The 27,432-nt window shown below is 37.5% G+C and overlaps 1 protein-coding gene across 2 annotated transcripts in view; it reads left to right on the top strand.

Annotated features, from left to right (window-relative positions):
- Window positions 1–2,161: 2,161 nt before the first annotated feature.
- ADAM10 (ADAM metallopeptidase domain 10) overlaps window positions 2,162–27,432 on the top strand; it is a 216,527-nt gene continuing 191,256 nt past the window's right edge. Inside the window, exon 1 of one of the 2 annotated variants that reach the window (XM_077128032.1) lies at window positions 2,162–2,462. In XM_077128032.1, coding sequence (XP_076984147.1) covers window positions 2,408–2,462 — 55 coding nt within the window. In that variant the 5' untranslated portion in view covers window positions 2,162–2,407. Of the gene's footprint in view, window positions 2,463–2,905; window positions 3,224–27,432 lie in introns of those variants that run through there. The other variant, XM_077128033.1, reaches the window with a different exon arrangement.

The following is a 27,432-nucleotide window of genomic DNA, read 5'->3' as shown; positions in this document are numbered from 1 at the left end:
CTATTGCTATAATCACTTTACAAATGTTCGCTAATTTAATCATCAAAACAATACCATAAGATAAATATTTTATTATTCTGAATTCATAAAAGAAAATACTGAGGTTAGAAAGACAGAATAAATTGGCCAAATTCACAAGCTTGTAAGTGGTAGAACTGGATTTGAACCCAGGCACTCTTTCATGGTATAAATGTAGACCTTATATGTCCACATTTCATCATTTCTCCATACATTAGCAAAATATCAAAAAGAAGTAAATTAAGCTTTCAAACAAAGTAGTGATTTGAACTTGTAACATTAGAATGCCTACTCTATTCATTATGCTTCTGGTATGTTATTAATGTTTTACATATAACAAGAAATACAATCTCAAACATAGTTTTCAGTGATCACCTTGATGATGCAAAATGATGATTTTGTTTTTTTTTCCAGCTGAATCAAAGAGAAAGTACTATTTGTTTCTAATCATTGGAATTAATTATAAAAAATTGCTGTGCAAACATTAAACATTTCACAAAATGATCTGACAGCCAGAAAATGAAATCATCATTTATTGACAGCAACACCAAAAGAGAATAGCCAAAGCACAGGAGATATGCAGGACAGCCAACTGTTGCCTAAGATTGGATCCTTTAAGGAAAAAATCAGGCACGAGATTCTGCCATCCTCCATTGATTCCACATATCTCATTATAAATGGATGGTAATAACAATGGCTTTGGAACTTCTGTTTATGGGCTTATTAACGTTGGAGCAGAACTGTTGGAACTCATATCTCAAACTGAGAATTAAAGACTCATACTCCTTACTCGTGTTAACGGGAGTTAAAATGTATATAACATATAAGATAAAGGAAGTATAGGGACTCCAATTCTTTTTTTTTTTCTTTTCCAAACTTTTATTTGTGTACCTTCAATTGAAAAAGATAACTTTTACAGGTTCTTTGATGCCCATATTCAGCATACAAAAATGTAAGAGACTATTCACACAGAAAACACGTTAGCTCAAACCAGAAAAAAAATTGACAACAACAAAACAATGTAAGGTAGCGCACACAGTGACAGCACTACTTAGAGGACACGAGAATTACTGCAGAAATAAATAGAATGTCCTTTTGTAAAAGCAGCAATGTAATGGTTTGTAAACTTCCTTTTCTATAACAGCAAAGTTTGAAATAAAACCCACAGGGACAGGACCTTACACTGCGGTTGTGACTGAATAAGAGTCCACCTCCTCCACTACTGTTGGGGACTCCAATTCTTAATAGTATCAACAGTATTAGTAATCTACCCTAATTCACTCTACTGGGGGGAAGTCAAACAGGTGAAAAATACCTAATTAAATGACATAAAAAAGTTCCAGTTCATGAAATATGAGTTTTTAAAAAAACAAAATGAGTTACAGAAAAAACAAAAACAAATATGAGCTTGAAAGAGGTTGGGGGTGAAGAAGATGCGCGAAGTTTCGCTTCAGAGATGGAACAGCGAGAGCGGAAAAGAGGACATTTTCTGGTCTGGAGATTTAGGACCGTGTAGTTGAGGCTGCAGCTTGTACAATGCTAAGGCCTGGTCTGTGACACAAATTTGTTATGAACCCAGAAAAACATACCTAAGGCAGGATCTCTTTTTTCCCTGCTGCTTGAAGATGTTTACATTTACGTTCCCATTACAGGTGGCCGTCACAGCTATAATTTGTTGTTGGGACTTTTCTTTTTTGTTTACTCGGTAACTGCGGTGCACTACGAGCGGCAGAAAAAACAACAAAAACGTTCCTTCCTTACTAAGTTAATAAGTGGAAAACGGCCCCTCTCAACATCCTTCAGTTTCAGCCCTTTTAGCCCAAAGGATCGCCCCGAGTATCCTTAACACGAAGCGGAGTACAGATACCACGAAGGAGCGCTCCCATCCGGAGGGCGGGACCACGGCCAAAACTCCGCCTCCCAAGCCCAATCCCATCTCTCCGCCGGCGGACAGGAAGCGGCGGCGGCCCTAGCAGCCGGAGAGCCGGCCCCCGTGCGCATGCGCGCGCCCCTGGGCCACTGGGGGGAGGGGGAAAGGCGGGAGGAAGGGGTGCGGCTCCGCGTGCCCGTTGGGCGCCGGGGCGTCACGTGCTGAGGAAGGAGGCGGAGGTCCGGGACTCGGGGGAGGGGGTTAGAGAGGAGGGAAGGAGCGAGCGAAGGAAAGCGGGGAAGGGAGGAAGGAAACGGGTGAGGGGGAGGGAGGTCCCTGTTTTGGAGGAGCTGGGAGCGTTGCCGGCCCCAGAAGTGGAGCGAGAGGGAGGTGCTTCGCTGTTTCTTCTGCCGGGGGAGGTCCCGGCTTCCCGTGGAGGCTCCGGACCTAGCCCCCTTAGCTTCTCCCTCCGGATCGATGTGCTGCTGTTAACCCGTGAGGAGGCGCCGGCAGCGGAAGATGGTGTTGCTGAGAGTGTTAATTCTGCTCCTCTCCTGGGCGGCGGGGCTGGGAGGTGAGGTTGGACCCCGGGTGCCTGGGGCTCCGGGACCACGGCAGACCGCGCGGCGGGAGCGGCGGCCCGGCCGAGTGGAACCTAGTCGCGCCCCGGGAGCGTCAGTCAGCCCGGCCGGCCGGCGGCGCCACTCGAGCGCGCCGCGCTCCCCACTCCCTATTGTCCCCCGCGCCCCGACCGCTTTCCCTTCGGTGGCCGGGGGAGGAGGCTCTAAGCCTCCGGCGAGGCCTTCCCCGCCCCCCACAGCCCGGCGGCAGGGGAGGCAGGGGTCGCCTCTCTCAGAAGGAAAGTCGGGACGTCCAGGTCGCCAGGCGAGAGCCGGGTAACCCAGGCCGGTGGCTCCATCTCTCCAGCCTGCTCCGCGGCGCCGGGGTAGGCAGCCACTGCAGCCTAGCTGGCGATCTTCGCCGCTCTCGTTCAGCGCGCACCCTTCCGCCCCCAGCCCCCAGCCCCTGCCGGGTGGCGGATTCCGGAGTCCCCTCCGCCGCGGAGACCGCCGCGCAGACTCGTGGGAAGTTGCAATGCTTGCAGCTGGGTTCGTGTATTGTTCTTTACCGGGTTTGGCGATGCCGACGGACTCTGTTCTGCAGAGGGGCCGCCCGTTGAGTGGTTAACAGTCAGCTTGTTTGAGACGAGTGGCTTCGGTTCTCCATAATGCCCTGCCTCTACCTGTGTGTTTTGAGAGAGATCGCGGGAAAGGTGTGCTTGTATTCAGTGAAAAGATCTGATGTCCGGGGGGAAAGGATTTGGTGGGGAGAAAGGTAAGCCGTTTCAGGATGTTCTTTGATCTGCTGGTTGAATTTGGTCTCTTAGAGTAGAGGGACGGCCCCTCTACTCATATTGGGTGACCCAGTATGAAGAGTTTTCTGAAACTCTCAGGTGGAGTAGACATGCAGTGTTGTTAGTGGATTGTCAAAACAGGGGCACTCGCCTCACGACTTCCAGATTGGAATTAAATTTGCTAAAAGCATACAGCTTCTTGATGGCTCGGGATTTGAAGACAACGATTTTTATTTTCAGTGCATTTTGAAACTAGCTGCATCATTTTGTTCATGTGCAAAGCGCTTTATATTAGATAGCTAGATTTGCCCCCAAAGTATACGTACGTAAAAGCTTCAAGTCTATGCTTAAAAACGTTGGCTTGAAAAACTTTCAGAAATCCTTTGGATGAATGTCTAAGACCAAATTTGATAATTTGATAAACTTAGAAAATATCCGAATAGTGCATGTAGTATATTTTCTGTCCTTTTCTTTGTCACTTTGACTTATGACTGCAGGGCCAACCATATTTCTCTTCTGTAGACTACTTAGTCCTAGGATGATGCTGTGTAGGTAAATTTATGTTGTGATTTGTGGTGTTTCTTTGTTACTTATGTATTTGTTACTCATACACTTTAGATTAGGAGTTGAAAGTGTTTAGTTTTCAAAAAGAATCATGTGCTAGAGACCTTCTTAAAGGGCCTTTTCATCTCTAATCTTTGTATTTATGTTCTAAATGTGGCTCTCAACAAATTATTTTTTCTGTCTGTTAATTTTCACTTTTTGGGATTATAGATAAGAAGTGGACACTACCTCTCTCTGAGGTAGTGAAAAGTAAGGCTAACTAACCCATGAGACACTTTAAACAACTGATGAGTAGTAGTATATAAAATGTCCTTTGGGTTTTTTGTTTTTTGACAAATAAAAGCAGTAAGAATTGAGACTGGTGTAGCCCTATGCTTGAAGAAAAGGTAAATTAACAGCATAATCTTTGGGTTGGCCGTTGTTAAACAGAAATTTTCTAAATTAAGAACTCTGGAATCCTTTTATAAAGTCTCTTGTTTTGCATTTACCATTGGTTAGGAGGCTCCTTATTTAAAAAATTTTTTTAAGTAGATACTTTTTCAAAAAGGCATTAATATAAATCTTTTATTTTAAAGCTTGCATCAAGGTTGTAACTTTGGGGCACATGGAGATATTTGTAAACTAATTGTAAAATTACTACTTTGGTTTACTAATCTGAGATATGTATTGTCAAGTTTTAAGATGTTAATGCAGTGATAATTTTTGAAATAGGTTACATTTGCATTAAATATATATGTGTATTTTAGCATATTAGAGAGCTGAATATGTTTGTGTAGACATTGTAGAAATACAGATTTAATTTTTAGAGTGTAAATAATTTTCAGTTGCTTTCCCCATTCTAGTTCAACCACTGTTGTGCATGAACTTTTTGCCTTCCTTCCTGTGACTTGGGTGGGAAACTGGAGGGAGAATTAGTGTTTGGAATCATAAACTTTAAACTTTCCTAATGCTGTCCATTTCTAGGACATGTCCTATCTTATGTGAAATTAATAGGAAGGTACTGTAAGATTTCTAGAGTTCAGCAAGTGTCTGTATCGACATGTACTCAAATACATACATAAAAATATTTTTCTTTATTATTTATACCCACATCAGAGATTTATTGAAACTATTCTGATTAAATGTAGCCCAAAGATTTTTATGTTATGTCTGAATGTTACTTTTTCTTTTGAGTTGCCTGGAGACACATTAATCTTTCTTGAACCTCTGTTGTTCAACACTAGAAGACCTGCCCTACATAGACTTTTAAAATTGTGGTAACACATTAAAAACATTAAATGTACACTTCAGTGGTATGAATTACGTCCACAATAATATTCTACTAATCAATCATACTTTTAAACACAGATATAGGAGAGAGCTAATGTCCTTTCTTTTTTTTAAAAAAAATAGGTGGGTTTGAGATGTCAGAACCTATTTTAGCTGAAGCAGTTAAATCAGTTCCATAATGTTTTGGTTTGATGAAATCACAGATGAAATGAACTTTGGAACATGACATTATATATATATATATATATATATATATATATATTTAAAAATCTGGTGTAAATGTTTTGCCTTGTACTATGTACACTATAGAAATAAGTTTTCTGGAAGTTTTGCAATGATGTTTGACCAAAAGTAATAAAGCTTAAGCTTAAACTAGTTCTCTCACTTCTATTAGTCCATAAAGGTCTGTGAAATTAATAAAAGACTTTTTGTCTTTATTTTTAATGGCTTCTGACTCTTCATCTTTTTAACGTGCAGTTGACAGTCCAGTTAGTTCTGTCATCTTAAGGCCCATTTCAAGCTGTCTTCTACATTAACAGCATCTTTGTGTATTTGTAGGACCTCTGTGAGTAGCAGTGCGTGAGGGGACCGGGCCTCTGTTTTTGTAATTTAAAACCTTCAAGGGTATAAATTATCTGATCTCTTTCAGTTCTCCTAAGGACTTGAATGGTTGTTGGGAAGGGTAGGGGACATTCCTGTGATGCTTATTGTGTATCTTATAGTGCTAGGAGTTTCACTTTCAAAACTTATGAGAGAAGGGGATATGTTTTACAGTTGAAGCTGAGGCTTGAAGAAATAGTTTGTCTGTCATGATCCACCTGCTAAGTGGTGAAGTAGGCATTCAGACCCAAACCAGTTTGACCTCAAAGCCTAAGCCTTTCACCCACTGCCCCCTCATAATTTTTTTTTTTTTTTATGGCATGTGCAGGCTCCAGGAATCGAACCCGGGTCTCCAGCATGGCAGACAGGAATTCTGCCACTGAGCCGCTGTTACACTGCCCCCCTCATAATTTTTCGAAAGCAGTTTTTACGTGTTAGCTCAAAGGTCACAATCTAGTGGCCTCTGGAATGAACCAGGTTAGAGATGCGTTTTGTGTGATTTGAATTTCAACTGATGATCAATATTGACAACTGGGAAGTTTCTCAGTAGAATTCATGAACTTCTGGATGTAATGGGAAGACTGACATCCAGGCAGTCCTGTGCTCTGTTCCCATTCTGTGGAGCTCTATAGTAGAGCAGTAAGTGCCTCTTTAGGCTAGGCTACATTTTTCTAGTATTGCTGGGGGCTAACAGGTTCAGGTAAGACGAAATTTAGTATAACAAGCCTCTGGGAAAAGACTTAGAAGTTTGGCCTTTTTTTTTTTTTTTTTTTAAATGACATAATCAACAAGTTTATAAAAAAATTTTAAAACCTGGAAAGAAGTGATAAATGTTCACTCACACTTATAATTAATACACGCAAATCAAATATATAGTAAAATATAATTTTTACCTCTAAAACATGGCTATGATGGTAAAATTTGGAGTTAAGGGACCAATTTGGCCATTTTTGATGGAAGGTTTTTTAAAATGTGTTACACGTTTACTGTCTCCTTAAAGTGGACCGAAGATTTGATCTTAAATGATTGAGAGTTGGTATAGAACAACTATTATTGTTCTGGGCTCTGTTGTAGTTTCTTTAAAAATTTTTTCAGAAATGATTGAAAAATCCATGGTAGTTTAACCTTCTTCTAAACTTATTCTAAATGGTTTTCCTTTATATTCTTGTATCTAGTTTTATAGTTTTTCTGACTTTGTGATTATGTTTCTTGACTTTCTTGCAGTCCTTGGAGGTTGCGTCTTCTAGGTAAGGGTTTCTAATGTTTTCATGGGGAAACTAATCATGCTTGACAAACTTTCATCTGGAGTGAAATAAGTAAGTTCTGAGTCTTCTGTGAAATAGTATGCATACTTTAGGCGGGTGTTTTTTTTTTTTTTCTCCTTGTTTTTTGTCCTGTATGTGTTTTTGCTTTCTGGAATTTACATTGAGGTTGCCAGGCTTTTACTGTCTGAACTATTGGGATTATGTTGTACTAATGGATTTTGCTAGTTTAAGTGAGGCAGGATAGAATGGAGAGGAGAAACTGATGAATGACCAGGAAAACATAGCAAATAAAATGTACACTTATTTAAATGCAGGAAGATCATGACCTACATCTTAATCATGAGTACTTTGGTTCCAAACTAATATATTTGATTATTGAAATTAAACATCTTCTAAACATCCAGTCGCAATATTCTCTGCAGGAATGTAAACTGTAAATTCAAGACAAATCATAGATATGAAAGGCTCTGGAGAGAGAAATAAATAGTGGTTCCAAAGTTGAGTACCAAGCCCAATGTCACAAGGGCACACACTCCAAATTGTAGGTATTGATTTGCATCTGGTCTGCTTTTCACATGGGCAACTTTATGTGACATGCCTGAATAAAGAGCCCCAGGAATTTTTTTTAAAGGAGGAATTGATTTATTTAATGACTGTTAATGATTCTCCCAATCAACTCTCTAAAAATTAGCTTGCTAGTTCTTAATAAAAACCCAAAATTAGTATTTCTAACAAGTCTAGCTGTCAATTTTTACACTTGGAAAAGGAAGCAATGTCAAGCTATGTGGACAAACTAATAATCCTACCGGTGGCAGTAACACAACTATTTAACTGTGTGAAGGCCTGGCCTTAGTGCAAGTGGGGCTAGTTGTGACGTAGCTAGGTTGCAGGTAACAGTAGTGAATTCATTCTGAAGCTACAACAGTTCCAGCTAACCAATGAGAGAATATATACAGTGAAAACACCACTATTGGGACACCAGGGCTTATTATGTATCTGTAGCTAGTAGGAGTCAAGAAGCCACTGTCTTGAGTGAGAGGAGAAGTGAAAATACTGAGTTTGTTGGAGTGGACAGGGTAGACATAAATGCCAAGATGTAAAAATGTAGTCCAATTATATACTGTAGTTGCAGTTGAAATGAGGATTCCTTAAGCTGGAGGGATATCAACTAGGTGATAGAAGGGAATGGCCAATATGTATAGTAAGATGTTTATAGGTTTATTTCCTGGAATGGAAAGTTCTGTCATGGAATAAGGAGAAATGCTAACTGAGCCATGATAACCAGGTTTCTTAATTTCTCATATTTTAGGTCATGATAACTATGAGATAGAGTATTATGGAATGTTGGTTGGAGTCTGTATTGGGGGCTGAAATATGATACAGTAGGAATAAATTGCTTGATAAATTGGGTGACTGAATCTTGATTTAGAGTAGTGATTGTAGAAGTAAAGAGATAAATACGGAAAGAAATAAAAATAAAAAATAAGAACAAAAGGTGATATGGAAGAAAACCGGTAAACCTGATGAATGTTTAATGTTTAGGGCCCACTGTATGTTGAATTTAGATCTTAGAGGCTGTTTCATTGGAGATGATGTGTTTTTATAGATCTTTCAGGAACTCAGTCTTTGAAATTGAAAATATCTAAAATTTTGAGTTTAGATAGAAGGCTATAGGTTGGGATCGATTGTCAAAATCTGGTATTTTTATCCTACTTGTAGGATAATAAGTTCACTGGGAATTGGTTAAAACTTTTTACGTATCTTTAATAATCTGTGGCTAGTCATATAGGAAACACTGCTCCAGACAGTTGAGAGATAGAAGTTTGATGAACTTGGAGTGGAAAGGAGAAATTAGATTTAAAGATATACTGATGTATTTTTGTTTTTACTGTTCTTAAGTTGGAACTAGGTTTTTCAGTTCAAGAATATGCTTTATATTCCTGATTATATGTGAATTGTGAATATTCTATTTCAGAGACCATTTTGAGAATGCAATCTTTGCATTTCAAGCACCATATGTTAATATATGATTTGTGTAGCAGAATTTTCTTTCTTCTACGGGTTAGATACTCATCACACACACACACACACACACGCACACACACACACTTGAACTTTGCGTTTAGCTTTTTAAAGAATACAGATAGAATCCTATAGTTATGAACTGAGTGAGAAATTAATTTTCTATCTCTTTTCCTAAGAATTAAATGGGGGATAGTTTCTAAAAGTGCTACAGAGACTATAAAGTACCATACAAATATCACCAAGTTCTGTTGTTGCTAATCTTACTTTCATTTGGAATCACTTAGTTAAAAAATAAAGATGGACAGAATGTGTTTTTAGAAGTTGAGAAATGCTAGAACATCATTACCAAATACTAGAAAATGGAATTAAAACAATACATAATTCCTCCCCAAGACAATTGCTGGTATCATTTTTAGTATTAATCATTTTGTCTTTTTAAATACCTGTTATTATAAACATCCTAATGGTGTTTGTGTGATTTTGTATCCTTTAAAAAATTAGCATGTAGTAAAAATGTATGTACAGAGCAGACACTGAAGTTATTTATTGGTAGTCAAAAAGAAAAAGTGAATATTTTTCCATCTTTTCATTTTCAACCTACTTCTTTGAATTTAAATGAGTCTCTTGTAAACAGTATATAATTGGGTCCTCTCTCTTTTTTTTCTGTTCCGTCAACCTCTGCCTTTTGACTAGAGTTTAATCCATTTACATTTAAAGTTAAATGATAATGCAAGTTTTTCTTCTGCCACTTTGCTGTTTAGTTTTCGCAAGTCTTACACCTTTTTGTGACTGCCAGTTCTTTCATATTTATTTGATTTTTTTTTTTTGTATTGTACCATATTGAGTCCTTCTCATTTCTTTCTGGATATATTTTTCATATATTTTCTTTGTGGTTTCCATGTGGTTAAAATTTAACATCCTAAATATGTAACAATCATTTTTTTCTTTGTAAAATATTTTTATTGATGTATCTTCACGTACATATAGTCTATCCAAAGTATATAATCAGTGACTCACAGTAACATTGCATAATCGTATATTCGTATTTTGAGAACATTTGTATCTCTCCAGAAAAAGAGATAAAAAGAGAAAAGAAAAAACTCATACATCCCATACCGCTTACCCGTCCCTCTCATTGACCACTAGTATTTAATCTACCCAATTTTTTTTACCCTGTATCCCCCCCATTATTTATTTATTTCTTGTCCTTATTTATTTATTTATTTATTTTACTAATCTGTCCATATTGGATAAAGGGAACATAAGGCACAAGGTTTTCACAGTCACACAGTCACATTGTAAAGCTATATAGTTATATAGTTATCTTCAAGGATCAAGACTGCTGGAATACAGTTCAGTAGCTTCAGGTGCTTCCCTCTAGCCACTCTAATATACCACATACTAAAAAGGGATATCTATATAATGAGTAAGAATAACCTCCAGAATAACCATTCAACTCTGTTTGAAATCTCTCAGGCACTGAAACTTTACTTTGTGTTATTTCTCTTTCCCCTTTAGGCCAAGAAGGCTTTCTCAATCCCATGATGCAGGGTTCTGGCTCATCCCTGGGAATCGTGTCCCAGGTTGCTGGGAGATTAACCCTGGGAGTCATGTCCCACGTAGTGGGGCGGGGGGGGGGGACGTACAGTGGGTTCACTGCTGAGTTGGCTTAGAGAGAGAGGCCACATCTGAGCAACAAAAGAGGTATAACAATAATTTTTTATTTGACACCAGTGGAACCAGGTAGCATATACATTCATTGTTCCTATAGCCCTCTTTCTCCCACTTTTTTGGTATTTGTTACAAATTATATCTTTGTATGTTGTCCAGAGCTATGGTATTTATCATTTCTTTTTAGGCATTTGCACTTTAGGACCTGTAAAAAGTAAAAAATAGAGTTACATACAAAAAAATACAATACAGTAGAACTAGCATTTATAATGACCCTATGGTTACCTTTACCTGAGGTCTTTATGCTGCTTTGTCCACTATCTAGTGTCCTTTCATTTTAGTGTGAAAAATCACTTTAACACTGTTTATAGAACAGGTCTTGTGGTAGTGAACTCCTTCAGGTTACTTTTTTAAATCTTTTATTGTCATTTTGGTTAGTTAGGGAGCCATGTCTTTTTTTCACAGTGACTTATGACCTAATTTTTAAAAAGAAATCTTGTTTCTGATAGTTTTCTTTTTTTGTTACATTATATATCTTTTTTTTTTCTGTGAAAAATAGTATATATCCAAAAAAAAGCAATGAATTTCAGAGCACATTGCACCAATTAGCTGTAGAACAGATTTCAGAATTTGGTATGGGTTACAGTTCCACAATTTTAGGGTTTTACTTCTACCTGCTCTAAGATATTGGAAACTATAAGAAATATCAATATAATGATTCAGCAATCATAGTCATTTATTAAACCCTACCTTCACTGTATAACTCTACTATCATCTTTGATTCTCCATCATTTTTTTTTTACATGGGCAGGCACTGGAAATCGAACCCGGGTCCTCAGGCTTGGCAGGCAAGCATTCTTACCTGCTGAGCCACCGTGGCCCGCCCTCTCCATCATTTTTGAAAGAAAGTCTTGCTGGGTATAAAATTTTTGTTTGGCAGTTTTCTCTCAGCACTTTAAGTATTTTAAGTCAGTGCTTCTTTGATTGACTCCATGTTTTTTATTGAGAAATCAGCATTTAATCTAATTGGGGCTTACTTGTACATAATATTTTCTCTTGTAGTTTCAGATCTCCCTCCTTATCTTTTCCATTTGACGGTTGAACTACCACGTGTCTGGGTATATTTCCTTCAAAATTATCATTTTTGGTGTTTGATGAGCTTTTTAGATGTGCATATTCATGTCTTTTGCCCAGTTTGGGAAATTTTCTGTTATTTTTTCTTTTAATATTCCTTCTGCTGCTTTCTCTTCTTCTCTCTTTGGGATTCCTATTATGGGTATGTTGCTATGCTTGATGGTACCACACAGGTCTCTTAAGGCTATTTTTGCTTTTTCTAATTCTTTTTTCGTTCTGGTTTTCATCCTGACTCAGTTCATTTGTCTTGTTTTTGAGTTCTCTGGTTCTTTCTTCTGCCAGCTCCAATCTGCTGTTGAAATCCTCCTGAGAATTTTTCATTTCAGTTATTTTGTTGTTTAACTCCAGTTGTTCTGTTTGGCTCCTTTAAAAAATTTCTGTCTTTTTGTTGAGATTCTCATATTGTTCATTCACTGTTTTCCTGATATCCTTTAGTTCATTTTTTTTTTTTGTATTTTCCTTTGTCTCCTTGAGTATTTGAAGATCATTTTTAAAAAAGTCTTTGTCCAGTATGCCCAAAGTCTGGTCTTCTTTGTTGTTGTTGTCTAGATTTTTATCCTTTTTCTTTGAATGAGCCATCATTTCTTGGCCTATCAAACATTTCCTTTTTCTTTGATTTGTCATCATTTGTTGTACATTGCACTAATATTTTAAAATGTTAACTCTGAGACTGAGTTCTTGAGCTGTCTGTTCCTTGAATTAATATCCAGCTAGTGATATGACAGAGATTTTATTACTTAACAAAGGCATTGAGTTCTCTGCTCATGTGCTCTATGACCAATTACTCAGACACCGAAGTTTGAAAGAGAGAAAGCAGATCAGATCGCTTATCAACCCAGAAATCTGTCTTCTCAAACTGCAGTAATTCTGATAGTTTTAGTATTAAAAAATGGGCATGTTTTAGGATAATGAGCACAATGGCTATAGATAATGCTATTATAGATGGTCTGATTATTGAGCATATACAGACTGATTGCATGCTTAGTCACAGAACATATGTAAGAATATGGTGGCCTTAATATGACGATGGGCCTAATTTTTAGTCTTATAAAGAGATGACTTATAAGTTGAAGCTACTGCGCGTGTCAGGTGGGCCCATTTTGGTTAGATCCAGCTTTGGTTATCAAGACAGCTTTTGAATTGGGATGGGTTAGTTTTGGGCTGACGTAAGAACCTTCATTAATGAACATCTTTAGTAATCATAAGACTCTAAAGTCGAAAAACTGGATAAAATAGGTACAAGTGAAAGCTAGTCACAAGGTTTTTTCAGTCTCAAGGGCACAAGATAAAGGCTGTACAATAATGATCAGAGATCAAAGCAGCTGGATTACAGTTCAGTTTTCACCCTTTTTCTGCTCTTAAATACCAGAAAGTAAAAAGGTGTTTCTATAGGGTGGGCCACATTGGCTCAGCAGGCAGACTTCTCGCCTGCCATGCTGGAGACACAGGTTCATTTGCCCATGCAAAAAAAAAGAGTATCTATATAATGAGTCAGTAATCATCCATTAAATCTTAACTTCTGGGTTTTGTAAATCCTTAAAATTTCTTGAGTGCCAGCAGTTAACAAAACAATGCAAAAATACCTTTTACAGTCTTTGCTTTGCCTGGTGCTATGTTTTGTTTTTTTTTTTAAACATGTTGTGTTGACTACTATGCTTTTGTGGTAGTTTTAAAATTGGGATATGCGTGTCCAACTTTGTTCACTTTCAAAATTATTTGTATTATTCTGTCTGCTTATTCACTACCTGTTCAGTACCATCCTTTTATTTTAAGCTAAATAGCGTCTCTGAATCTAAAGTGTGTCTCTTGTGCAAAGTTTATGGTTAGATAATGTATTTTTTTTATTAATTTAAAAAAATTAACTAACACAACATTTAGAAATCATTCCATTCTACATATACAATCAATAATTGTTAATATCATCACATAATTGTATGATCATCATTTCTTAGTACATTTGCATCGATTTAGGAAAAGAAATAGCAAGACAACAGAAAAAGAAATAAAATGATAATACAGAGAAAAAAATAAAAAATACAAAAAATATATAAAAAATCAAAAAAACAAAAAAAACTATAGCTCAGATGCAGCTTCATTCAGTGTTTTAACATAATTACATTACAATTAGGTAGTATTGTGCTGTCCATTTTTGAGTTTTTGTATCCAGTCCTGTTGCAGTCTGTATCCCTTCAGCTCTAGTTACCCATTATCTTACCCTATTTCTAACTCCTGATGGTCTCTGTTACCAATGACATATTCCAAGTTTATTCTCTAATGTCGGTTCACATCAGTGGGACCATACAGTATTTGTCCTTTAGTTTTTGGCTAGTCTCACTCAGCATAATGTTCTCTAGGTCCATCCATGTTATTACATGCTCATAAGTTTGTTCTGTCTTAAAGCTGCATAATATTTCATCGTATGTGTATACCACAGTTTGTTTAGTCACTCGTCTGTTGATGGACATTTTGACTGTTTCCATCTCTTTGCAATTGTAAATAATGCTGCTATAAACATTGGTGTGCAAATGTCCGTTTGTGTCTTTGCCCTTAAGTCCTCTGATTAGATACCTAGCAATGGTATTGCTGGGTCGTATGGCAAGTCTATATTCAGTTTTTTGAGGAACCGCCAAACTGCCTTCCACAGTGGTTGCACCATTTGACATTCCCACCAACAGTGGATAAGTGTGCCTCTTTCTCCGCATCCTCTCCAGCACTTGTCATTTTCTGTTTTGTTGATAATGGCCATTCTGGTGGGTGTGAGATGATATCTCGTTGTGGTTTTGATTTGCATTTCTCTAATGGCCAGGGATATTGAGCATCTCTTCATGTGCCTTTTGGCCATTTGTATTTCCTCTTCTGAGAGGTGTCTGTTCAAGTCTTTTTCCCATTTGTAATTGGGTTGGCCGTCTTTTTGTTGTTGAGTTGAACAATCTCTATTAATTCCGGACACTAGACCTTTATCTGATATGTCGTTTCCAAATATTGTCTCCCATTGTGTAGGCTGTCTTTCTACTTTCTTGATGAAGTTCTTTGATGCACAAAAGTGTTTAATTTTGAGGAGCTCCCATTTCTTTCTTTCTTTCTTTAGTGCTCTTGCTTTAGGTTTAAGGTCCATAAAACTGCCTCCAATTGTAAGTTTCATAAGATATCTCCCAACATTTTCTTCTAACTGTTTTATGGTCTTAGACCTAATGTTTAGATCTTTGATCCATTTTGAGTTAACTTTTGTATAGGGTGTGAGATACGGGTCCTCTTTCATTCTTTTGCATATGGATATCCAGTTCTCTAGGCACCATTTATTGAAGAGACTGTTCTGTCCCAGGTGAGTTGGCTTGACTGCCTTATCAAAGATCAAATGTCCATAGATGAGAGGGTCTATATCTGAGCACTCTATTCGATTCCATTAGTTGATATATCTATCTTTATGCCAATACCATGCTGTTTTGACCACTGTGGCTTCATAATATGCCTTCAAGTCCGACAGCGTGAGACCTCCAGCTTCGTTTTTTTTTCCTCAAGATACTTTTAGCGATTCGGGGCACCCTGCCCTTCCAGATAAATTTGCTTATTGGTTTTTCTATTTCTGATAAATAAGTTGTTGGGATTTTGATTGGTATTGCATTGAATCTGTAAATCAATTTAGGTAGGATTGACATCTTAACTATATTTAGTCTTCCAATCCATGAACACGGTATGCCCTTCCATCTATTTAGGTCTTCTGTGATTTCTTTTAACAGTATTTTGTAGTTTTCTTTGTATAGCTCTTTTGTCTCTTTAGTTAAATTTATTCCTAGGTATTTTATTCTTTTAGTTGCAATTGTAAATGGAATTCGTTTCTTGATTTCCCCCTCAGCTTGTTCATTGCTAGTGTATAGAAATGTTACAGATTTTGAATGTTGATCTTGTAACCTGCTACTTTGCTGTACTCATTTATTAACTCTAGTAGTTTTGTTGTGGATTTTTCCGGGTTTTCGACGTATAGTATCATATCGTCTGCAAACAGTTATAGTTTTACGTCTTCCTTTCCAATTTTGATGCCTTGTATTTCTTTTTCTTGTCTAATTGCTCTGGCTAGAACCTCCAACACAATGTTGAATAATAGTGGTGATAATGGACATCCTTGTCTTGTTCCTGATCTTAGGGGGAAAGTTTTCAATTTTTCCCCATTGAGGATGATATTAGCTGTGGGTTTTTCATATATTCCCTTTTTCATTTTAAGGAAGTTCCCTTGTATTCCTATCCTTTGAAGTGTTTTCAACAGGAAAGGATGTTGAATCTTGTCAAATGCCTTCTCTGCATCAATTGAGATGATCATGTGATTTTTCTGCTTTGATTTGTTGATATGGTGTATTACATTAATTGATTTTCTTATGTTGAACCATCCTTGCATACCTTGGATGAATCCTACTTGGTCATGATGCATAATTCTTTTAATGTGTTGCTGGATTCGATTTGCTAGAATTTTGTTGAGGATTTTTGCATCTATATTTATTAGAGAGATTGGTCTGTAGTTTTCTTTTTTTGTAATTTCTTTGCCTGGTTTTGGTATGAGGGTGATGTTGGCTTTGTAGAATGAATTAGGTAGCTTTCCCTCCACTTCAATGTTTTTGAAGAGTTTGAGGAGAGTTGGTACTAATTCTTTCTGGAATGTTTGGTAGAATTCACATGTGAAGTCGTCTGGTCCTGGGCTTTTCTTTTTAGGAAGCTTTTGAATGACTGATTCAGTTTCTTTACTTGTGATTGGTTTGTTGAGGTCATCTATTTCTTCTTGAGTCAAAGTTGGTTGTTCATGCCTTTCTAGGAACTTGTCCATTTCATCTACATTGTTGTATTTATTAGCGTAAAGTTGTTCATAGTATCCTGTTATTACCTCCTTTATTTCTGTGAGGTCAGTGGTTATGTCTCCTCTTCCATTTCTGATCTTACTTATTTGCGTCCTCTCTCTTCTTCTTTTTGTCAGTCTTGCTAAGGGCCCATCAATCTTGTTGATTTTCTCATAGAACCAACTTCTGGTCTTATAGATTTTCTCTATTGTTTTCATGTTTTCAATTTCATTTATTTCTGCTCTAATCTTTGTTATTTCTTTCCTTTTGCTTGCTTTGGGGTTAGTTTGCTGTTCTTTCTCCAGTTCTTCCAAGTGGACAGTTAATTCCCGAATTTTTGCCCTTTCTTCTTTTCTGATATAGGCATTTAGGGCAATAAATTTCCCTCTTAGCACTGCCTGTGCTGCGTCCCATAGGTTTTGATATGTTGTGTTTTCATTTTCATTCGCCTCGAGATATTTACTAATTTCTCTTGTAATTTCTTCCTTGACCCACTGGTTGTTTAAGAGTATGTTGTTGAGCCTCCACGTATTTGTGAATTTTCTGGCACTCTGCCAATTATTGATTTCCAACTTCATTCCTTTATGATCCGAGAAAGTGTTGTGTATGATTTCAATCTTTTTAAATTTGTTGAGACTTGCTTTGTGACCCATCATATGGTCTAACTTTGAGAATGATCCATGAGCACTTGAGAAAAAGGTGTATCCTGCTGTTGTGGGGTGTAATGTCCTGTAAATGTCTGTTAAGTCTAGCTCATCTGGTGCTATGTTTTAGTGTTCATTCCTCTTATCGGGAAAGTCAGCCCAAGGTGAATGCAGTGTGCGTTGTCCACCCTGTCATTTCTGGGTGATACCCTGGGAAAGGTGCTCCACTGCAGGATTTAAAGCAGGCAAGTCTTTGTCCCAGGTGCCTGACTCAGTTGTATCTTACACCACTTTCCTTGTATTATGTTGATTTTGCCTGGAGGGCAGATTCTGTGAGTGGTGGGGTGAGCTGAGAGGAATTTCCCAGGTCATTCTTTCCCAGCTGGAGGGAGGCCTGAGTCCCACTTTAGGGTGTCCTTCCTGGTTTCACACTGCCCAGGGGAGATGGTGAGGAAGGTGCCGGCATGGAACTTCCACTGTGGCTCTTCCAAGCTGTGTTTTCTTTGTGCAGCACTAGCCCAGTAAATGAAGCCCCTTTTAAATTGTTTTGTGTAGTTTTGAGAAAGTGCTTAAGGATGTTCTGCTGATTTTGCTTGGGGTGTGCTGGAATAATAGCTTCCCTCAGAACTGGGCTCCCCAGTGGTCTGAAGTAGCTAGTTGAAACCAGTGATCAGTTACTGGTCTGCACACCCCCAGATCTGGGGAATTATATCTTTATATCCTTCCCCTCTTTCTCTGGCATCAGCAAGCTGCTGCAGGAACTGGGATTGAATATCTCATTGCTCCCTGCCACAAGGTTGGAAGATGGGTGACAGTAGCCATTGCCTTGAGATTGCAGTTCACTGGTATTCACTCCGATTTACCAGCCTCTTCCTCCCTCTCTTTCCTGGATCCTGTATGCTGTTCTCTTAGATTCCAGTTTCAAAGTAATTGATTCAGACATTTCTTCCCTGTTTAATAGTTTTTCTGGTGTAGGGTGCTTTCTATTCTGCTGTTTCGCACAATCACCAAACTTGAGTTCATTTACATTTTTTTTGCTTTGTTTCTGGTAGCTTGCTGCCTTAATTGGTTACCCAGACTCCTGCTGCCTATGCTTTGCGTAAGCTTCCCACATTCAGCAATGCCTGTGCAAGCCTCCCAACCCCACCCAAGTGTAGTTCTGTAATAATTTGACTATTTCCCATTCCTCTCTTCAACTTCCAGAGTTTGTTGTTCTGAGGAAAACAGTTGGATTCTTGTATTTAAAATAGTAATTGAATGATGGATAGCTCGTGAATATTGTTTGAAAACAACCAAACCCAGGCGTTTGTTAACCCAGAAGAGCAGATTAGTAGAATTTTAGCCTCTGTGGGGAAATAAAGTCTGAGGAACTGGACCATCAGTTTATTCTGCAGACACGTCTTTAGGATTTGTTCAACTCAGGTTTTGCTCTTTGCAACTTTTCCTTTTCTTCAGTATTTTAACTCATTCTTCCTCAGAAACCTTCAAGTATTTTCATAACTCCTCTTCTCCTCCATTTATTTTCATTAGCATCACTAACACCGTGGTAGAGATATTTTATTTGCATATCCATATTTCCTGGAAGGAGGTAGAGGCAGATGGTTTTGGTGTGATATGGGAGAGGGGTGAGATAAGGAGAGTGGTTTAGGAAGAAGTACAGGGTATGGGTGGAGAGATATGATATAGCAACAGGGTGAGGTCAGTAATGGCTGGAGTGGTGTGTGTGTGTGTGTGTGTGTGTGTGTGTGTGTGTGTGTATTTTGGATAGGTTGAAAGATTCCTTTACTTTGTGTATTTTTCTGAACTTGTGTTTGTACTTACTTGAAACTGTTTAAGAGCATTTCAGGTTAGTATTGAAGTCTGCATTATGTGTATGTTTCCATTTTTGGATTTCTAAATTTTATTTCATAAGTTAGTGGTAGAAATTTGACACATTCAATACTTTTAATCATTGATATTTTGTGGCCTTTGTGATTGATTTGGTTTGTAATTTAAAAAATAGTTAGATGCTTTCACTTCTCCAGCTAGCTTTATTATTTTTACTCTTTAGAGACTAGCTTATTTAAAAAAAAAATGGATTTGTTGAAATATGCTTTTAATTGTAGACATTCCCTTCTACTTTAGGCTTTCAATTGAAACTGTTAGGGCTAGATATTTGCTTCCAGCAGATAATTTGACTGGACTCTAGTGAAGAACTAAATACTTTGGCTTAAGTTTGAGGCCACACTGTAGAAGTAGCCTCTCCTAGAGGGCAGTAAATATAATTAGGTATATTGGTGAATTATAAATTTCTAGGAGTCTACTGTTGTCATACAGGAGAACAGTTTGGTTAGTCATATTTAATGCTTCAAGACCAGAGTGAACCTCAAATATGAGAAGCATTGGTCAACACAATATCATGCCTCAGATATAGCTGATGACTCAAGTTTCTTGGGAGGGAAATATACTTTTATTTTGGGCAAAAATACTCTTGGTACCTAATTTTAAAATTATACAAGTGAAAGTCTGTTGAAAACAACTTGATTACAAGTAACTTTTCTGAGGAATGGAAATGTGCCAGCCCTAGCTTATTCTTAAACATCCTCTCATTTATTGTAATTGAGTTTTTCTGTAAATAAGAAGATCTGTACTGTCAAAACATTTTCTGCAGATTTTCTTTCCTCGTTTTAAGACTGTAGAATCAACACTTTTTTTATATAGAGGAAAAATTATTTGTTATATAAATTGCTGTCCCACGCAAAGCACAAAAGTAATTGTATTGACCACCGTCAGTAAGATATTCTGATTGTCTTTTTCCCCCTGATGTTAATGAAATTTTAATTCTTGTTTGTTTGTTCTTAATATTTAATTTAGATTGGAATGGAAGAATATGGATTTTTAATTCAAGGATTAGGAAGGAAGCTTTTGCTTGGAACAGTTCCTGGGAAGTAAGATGTTACCTATGGGATTTGGAAAGTAACCATAATGGCTAACATTTATGGAGTACTACTGTATGCCAGGTACTGTTCTTAGGGCATTTTGCGTATTAACTCAATCTTCACAATATCCTTATACAACAAAGGTTCTGCTACTCTCATTTTACAAATGAGGAAGCAGGATCAGTGAAGGTAATATACACAAGGCCAGAAAAGTCATGTAGTTATTTATTGGGGAAGCCAGGAATTGAGTTTAGTGAGTCTGGCTCCAGAATCCATGCTCTTAAACACTATACACTGCTGCCTTTAAGAAACATACCTCAGTGTTAAAATGTACTTTACAGTAGTTCATTATTCATTTATTCTTATGAAAAATTACAGTATTTTTTGCTTTTAGTTAGCCAAGTACTTTTGAGAAGTTTTTTTTTTTTTTTTTTAGTGAGAAAATGTTTACAATTAGGGGTTACTAAAGCAAATTCTATGGCACCATTTCAGTTTTGTTCTAGATGAATTTATATATGAATTCATTTTCAAAAAGGATTAAGATAGATGCTACATTTCTCAATGGTGAGATAGGGCTTATATGTTTTAACAATCATTTTTGGAATCTGGAAAAAAATTTTTTAAGATAAGTTACCTTTCGTGGATACCAGTATCCTGGTGACTTTGAAAAAAGGTACAGGAAATAAAAGTAAAAAGTTACAGGAAATAAAAAGGGAGAGACCTCGTCGAAGCTTCCCATTGGCAAGGAGCTAGCTGGAAGCTGGTTGGTAGTACCAAGCTGTTTTTCCCTACTCCAGAGAACCTTCTAGTTATTTTTCTACTATTCTTGTGTGTAGACAATTTTTTGGTATTACTTCATATTTTCCCCAGTTTTTAATATTTTTTCTCAAATTTTAACTTTGAAAATTAACATTATAGTTTCTCTCTGTCACAGATTCATCCAGTTATTCTTGTACCAATTTTTTAAGTGCAATTTTATTGAGCTATATTATATAATCACATACAATATAATTATCCAAATTGTACAGTCAGTGGTTCCCAGTGCCATCATATAGCTGTGCATTCGTCATCACTATCTTTTTTTTTTTTTTTTTTTAACATTTTCATTGCTCCAAAAGAAAAAAAAGGATAAAGGTAAAAATAAAGGTGAAAAAGAACACCCAAAACACATCCCATAGCCCTCTCTCCAGTCTTTCTTTATTTTTCATCTTTTTTTTTTTTCTGCTTATTCGTCTGTCCATACACTGGATAAAGGGAGTATCAGTCACAGGTTTTCAAAATCACATGGTCACACCTTACAAACTCTATAGTTATTCAGTTGTCTTCAAGGCTTTCCTGACCCATGCACACTGCCCCCTCCCCCCACCCCCCCAAAAAATCAAGGCTGTTGAATTACAGTCCATCAGTTTCAGGTATTGCCCTCTATTTCCTCCAATACACCAAAAACTGAAATAGGATATCTGTATAATGCATAAGAATAACCTCTAGAATGATCTCTCAACTTTATTTGAAATCTTTCAACCACTGAAGCTTTATATTTTGTTTTATTTCTCTTCTCCCTTTTGTTCAAGAAGTCTTTCTCAGTCCCATGATGCCAGTCCCAGCTCATCCTGGGAGTCCTGTCCTGTTGCCAGGGAGATTTACATCCTGGGAGTCATGTCCCACGTAGACAAGAGGACTGTGATTTCACCTACAGAGTTTCTACCAGTTTTAAAATTGGCATTTGCCTTTTTTTTTTTTAACTTTTTTTTTATTGTATAGTATAACATATATACAAAACAAAGAAAAACAATAGTTTTCAAAGCACTCTTCAACAGTTAGTTACAGGACAGATCCCAGAGTTTGTCATGGGCTACCATACCATCATCTCAGATTTTTCCTTCTAGCTGCTCCAGAATATGGGAGGCTAGAGGGCTTAAATACTTTTTTATCATCACCTATTTTTTTGTGAAACAATAACATATATTCAAAAAAGTTATAAATTTCAAAGCACAGCACCACAATTAGTTGTAGAACATACTTCACACTTTGACATGGGTTACAATTTCACAATTTTAGGTTTTTACTTCTAGCTGCTATAAAATATTGGAGGCTAAAAGAGATATCAGTTTAATGATTCAGCATTCATATACATTTGTTAAGTTCTGTCTTCTATGTATAATTCCACCATCATCTTTGGTCTTTCCATACCTCTCTTTAATGTTGTTTGGGCTATGGCAATTCTAAATTTTTGATATTGGAAGGGTCTGTCACTAATATGGGGTGGGGAGATGGAATTATCCAATGTTTTGGAGAGGTTGGGCAAGGTTTCAGGAATTATCTGGACCAGAGACCCATCTGGAGGTTGTAGGCTTCTGGAAAGTTACTCTAGTGCCTGGAACCCTTGTGGAATCTTATGTATTGCCCTAGGTGTTCTTTAGGATTGGCTGGAATGGTCCTGGTTGGGGTTTGGCAGGTTATGATAGATAGCAAGGTCTACATGAAGCTTGTGTAAGAGCAACCTCCTGAGTAGCCTCTCAACTCTATTTGAACTCTCTCTGCAACTGATACTTTATGTATTACACTTTCCCCCCTTTTGGTCAGGATGTAATTGTTGGTCCCACAGTGTCAGCTGTGGATTCATCCCTGGGAGTCATCTCCCATGTCGCCAGGGAGACTTTCACCCCTGGATGTCATGTCCCACACAGGGGAAAGGGCAATGATTTCACGTTCAGAGTTGGGCTTAAATTGACTGAGGCCACATCTGAGCAGCAACAGAGGTCCTCCAGAAGTAATGCTTAGGCATGCCTGTAAGTAGTCTGAGCTTCTGCGCTACCTACATAAACTTCGCAAGAGTAAGCCTCATGATCAAGGGCATGGCCTGTTGATTTGGGTATCCTTAAAGTTTGATACAGTATCAGGGGATTCCCTGATGGTAAGGTTTAATAGTTCCATAATCTTTCTCCCCTCCCTGAGGGGACTTTGCCTATGCTTTTGATTATCTGGTTAATATAGTCTAGGATGTTTCCAGGCATTACAATAATCTATACAGGATTAAAGGACCTCTTTCTTATTCTGTGCTTCCTGTGCTTCAGTTGTTCAAATGAGCTATATAGATAGGTTGAATTAGATTATGCACTATAAAAAATTTCAGTTCCAGATCAAATAAACCTTTCTTCCATTGGTCTCAAAGAGTATGTGTGGTTCCAAAACATAGAATCTGTCTTCCTATGTTCTGAATTACTTTAACCCCAAGCTGTTTGGCTTTGTTCTTATCTCTAAATATCAAGTTATATATATAAAACAGCCTCTCAAAATCCAGAAATAATAATCACCACTCCAGACTTAATGTGTCTGCTCTAAAAGCTTACAATCTAGGCCCCTGTTTTCTTATAAGCGTTTTCTAAAGGTTATCATACCATTCTTGTTCTTTTGTTTCTGGCTTATTTTGTCTCACCAAATGTCCCACATGTTCATTCACATCGTTGCATGCCTCATGACTTTGTTCCTTTTTGTAGCAGCACAACCTTTGTTAATAAGTATACACCATCATTCACCAATCTACTTCTAAGTCAGTGCATCCTTCAGCCATTGGGCATTGTGTAGAGGGCCCAAAGTCCACAGTCTGTCAACATTCTCAATTTTAGATCCTTTCATTGTTCCCAAATACAGAAAACCAATAAACACACCCTCGCCACACAGGAAATCTTAACCTCCTCTTAACTCTTTTTCCCTCACCCCATTATTTACCTCTGCTGTTGCTGTGGTAGTGCTGATGGTTTCCTTTTGAACATAGCTCATAGCATGCACTAGCAGTTTCCCCTGTACCCTGGATTTAAACACTCTTTTTATGAGAATCATATCTTTGAAGTAATTCTTATGAGAACTCATTCATATTTCTAGTGTGAATCAGTGGGACATGTAGGTGTATACAACCCCTTTCAATCTTGTTCATCTTCAATATGGTAATATTACTTATAGATCCACTAGAGAATCACCTTCACTCCTGTCTATTCCCTTACATTGGAGTTCAACCTCATTAGCTGATGTTTCACCTATGTCTCGCTTCTGTGTATCTCTTAGTCCCCTATATTCTGGATTATAAGCCTCTGATTATATCTTTATGCTGGTCATAAAAGTGGACTCATACAGTATCCATCCTTTTGTGTCTGGCTAATTTCTCTCAGCAGTTTATCTTCAAGGCTCACCCATCTTGTCATGTGCTTCAGGATATCATTTTGTCTTACTACTGCATAATATTCCATCATATGTATATACCACATTTTGTTGAGTCACTCGTCTGTTGATGGGCATTTGGTTTGCTTCCATCTTTTGGCGATTGTGAATAATGCTGCTATGAACATCAGTGTGCAAATGTCTGTTTGTGTTGTTGCTTTCAGCTCTTCTGAGTATATACCAAGTAGTGCTATTGCTGGGTCATAGGGCAACTCAATATTTAGTTTCCTAAGGAGCTGCCAAAAAGTCTTCAATAGTGGCTATACCTTTACAAATTCCCACCAGCAGTGCAAGTGTCCCAGTTTCTCCACATCCTCTCCAATATTTATAGTTTTCTGTTTGCTTAATAGCAGCCATTCTTATAGGTGTGAGATGGTATCTCATTGTAGTCTTGATCTGCATTTCCCTTATAGCCAATGAAAATGAGCATCTCTTCATGTGCTTTTGAGCCACCTGTATTTGCTCTTCAGAAATATGCCTATTCATATCTTTAGCCCTGTTCTAGTTGCTAGCTGCCAGAATGCAATATACCAGAAATGGAATGGCTTTTAAAAAGGGGAATTTAATAAGTTGCTAGTTTACAGTTCAAAGGCTGAGAAAATGTCCCACTTAAAACAAGTCTATAGAAATGTCCAATCTGAGGCATCCAGGTAAAGATACCTTGGTTCAAGAAGGCAGATAAATTTCAGTCTTCTCTCTCAAATGGAAAGGCACCATGTGAACACAGAGTTTCTCTCTCATCTGGAAAGGCGCATGGCGAACACAGTCAGGGTTTCTGTCTTGGCTGGAAGGGCACATGGTGTACACAGTGTCATCTCCTATTTTCCTCTCCTGGCTTCCTGTTTCATGAAGCTCCCCGGGAAGAATTTTCCTTCTTCATCTCCAAAGGGCTGGCTGGTGGACTCTCTGCTTCGTGGTGCTGCAGCATTCTCTACTCTCTCTGAATCTCCTCTTTCTCCAAAATTTTTCCTCTTTTATAGTCCGGTAAATTAATCAAGACCCACCCTGAATGGGTGGAGACCCAATCCAGTTTAACAACCACTCTTGATTGAGTCACATCTCCAGGTAGATGGTCTGATTACAGTTTCAAGCATACACTACTGAATAGAGATTAGAAGAAATGGCTGCCTTTACAAATGGGATTAGGATTAAAACATGGCTTTTCTAGGGTATGTACATCCTTTCAAACCAGCACAAGCCCTTTTTATAATTGGGTGTTTGTTGTTTTGTTGTTGGGTTGTATGATTTCTTTACATATACATGAAATCAAGCCTTTGTCTGATATGTGATTTCCAAATAATTTCTTCCATTGAGTTGACTGCCTTTTCACCCATTTGACAAAATCTTTTGAGGTGCAGAAGTATTTGATTTTGAAGCGTTCCCATTCATCTATGTTTTTTTTGTTGTTGTTGCTTGTGCTTTGGGTGTAAAGTTTAAGAAGCTACCTCCTATTATTAGGTCTTGAAGATGTTTCCCTACATTTTCTTCTAAAAGCTTTATAGTGCTAGTTCTTATATTTAAGTATTTGATCCATTTTGAGTTAATTTTTGTGTAGGGTGTAAGATAGGAGAGTCCTCTTTCATTCTTTTGACTATTGAAATCCAGTCTTCCATGCCCAATTATTGAAAAGACTATTTTGTCCCAGTTTAGAGGATTTGGGGGCCTTGTCAAGAATCAGTTGACCATAGATTTGGTGGTCTATTTCTGCACTCTCGATTCTATTCCATTGGTCAGTGCTTCTATCGTTGTGCCAGTACCATGCTGTTTTGACCACTATAGCTTTGGATAGGTTTTAAAGTCAGGGAATGTTAATCCTCCTGCTTTGTTCTTCTTTTTTAGGATGCTTTTAGCTTCGGGATCTCTTTTCCTTCTAGATGAATTTGGTAGTTTGCTTTTCCAAATCTTCAAAGTAGGCTGTTGGAATTTTGATTGATACCGTGTTGAATCCGTAGATCAACTTGGGGAGAACTGTCATCTTAACTATATTTAGCCTCCCTGTCTATGAGCAGGGAATGCCTTTCCACCTATTTAGATCTCCTTTGATTTCTTTTAGCAGTGTTATGTAGTTTTCTGTGTACAAGTCCTTTACGTCCCTAGTTAAGTTCATTACTAAGTATTTGATTCTTTTACTTGCTATTTTGAATGGAATTTTTTCCTTAACTGATTCCTCAGCTAGGTCATTCCTTGTTTATAGAAATGTCACTGATTTTTGCACATTAATTTTATATCCCGCCACCTTGCTGAATTTGTTTATTAGCTCAGGTAACTTTGCTGTAGATTTCTTAGGATCTTCCAAGTGTATTATCATAACATCTGCAAATAATGAGTGTTTTACTTCTTCTTTTCCAATTTGGATGACTTTTATTTCTTTGTCCTGTCTGATTGCTCTAGCTAGAACTTCTAGCACAATGGTGAATAATAGTGGTTACAGTGGGTGTCCTTGTCTTGTACCTGATCTTAGGGGGAAGGCTGTCAGTCTCTTTCTATTGAGTATGATGCTGTGTATCAGTTTTTCATATATGCCTTTTATCATATTGAGGTAGTTACTTTTTATTCCTGTCTTTTGGTGTGTTTTTTTTTGCCAGAAAAAGATGCTGAATTTTGTTGAATGCTTTTTCAGCATCAATCAAGATTATTACGTGATTTTTACCTTTTGATTTGTTAATGTGCTGTATTACATTAATAGATTTTCTTGTGTTGAACCATCCTTGCATTCCTGGCATAAACCCCACTTGGTATAATTTTTTAATGTGTTGTTGGATTCTATTTGCTAATATTGTATTGAGAATGCTTGCATCTATGTTCATTAGGGAAATTGGCCTGTAGTTTTCCTTTCTTATAGCATCTTTATCCAGTTTTGGTATTAAAATGATACTAGGTTCGTAAAGTGAATTTGGTAGTTTTCCTATTTCCTCAGTTTTTTGGAAAAATTTGAGCAGAATTGGTTGGCATTTGCTTTTGATGTTTTATTTTTTTTCTTTTTACCCTGAAAGTTTTTTTTACTTAATTTGTAAATATAGTACAGTTAAGATTCTTGCATCTTTTACCTGGATTTATTAATG

Source organism: Tamandua tetradactyla, chromosome 14, assembly GCF_023851605.1.
Source record: "Tamandua tetradactyla isolate mTamTet1 chromosome 14, mTamTet1.pri, whole genome shotgun sequence".
Taxonomy (NCBI): Eukaryota; Metazoa; Chordata; class Mammalia; order Pilosa; family Myrmecophagidae; genus Tamandua; species Tamandua tetradactyla.
This window is presented reverse-complemented; position numbering and strand designations above follow the sequence as displayed.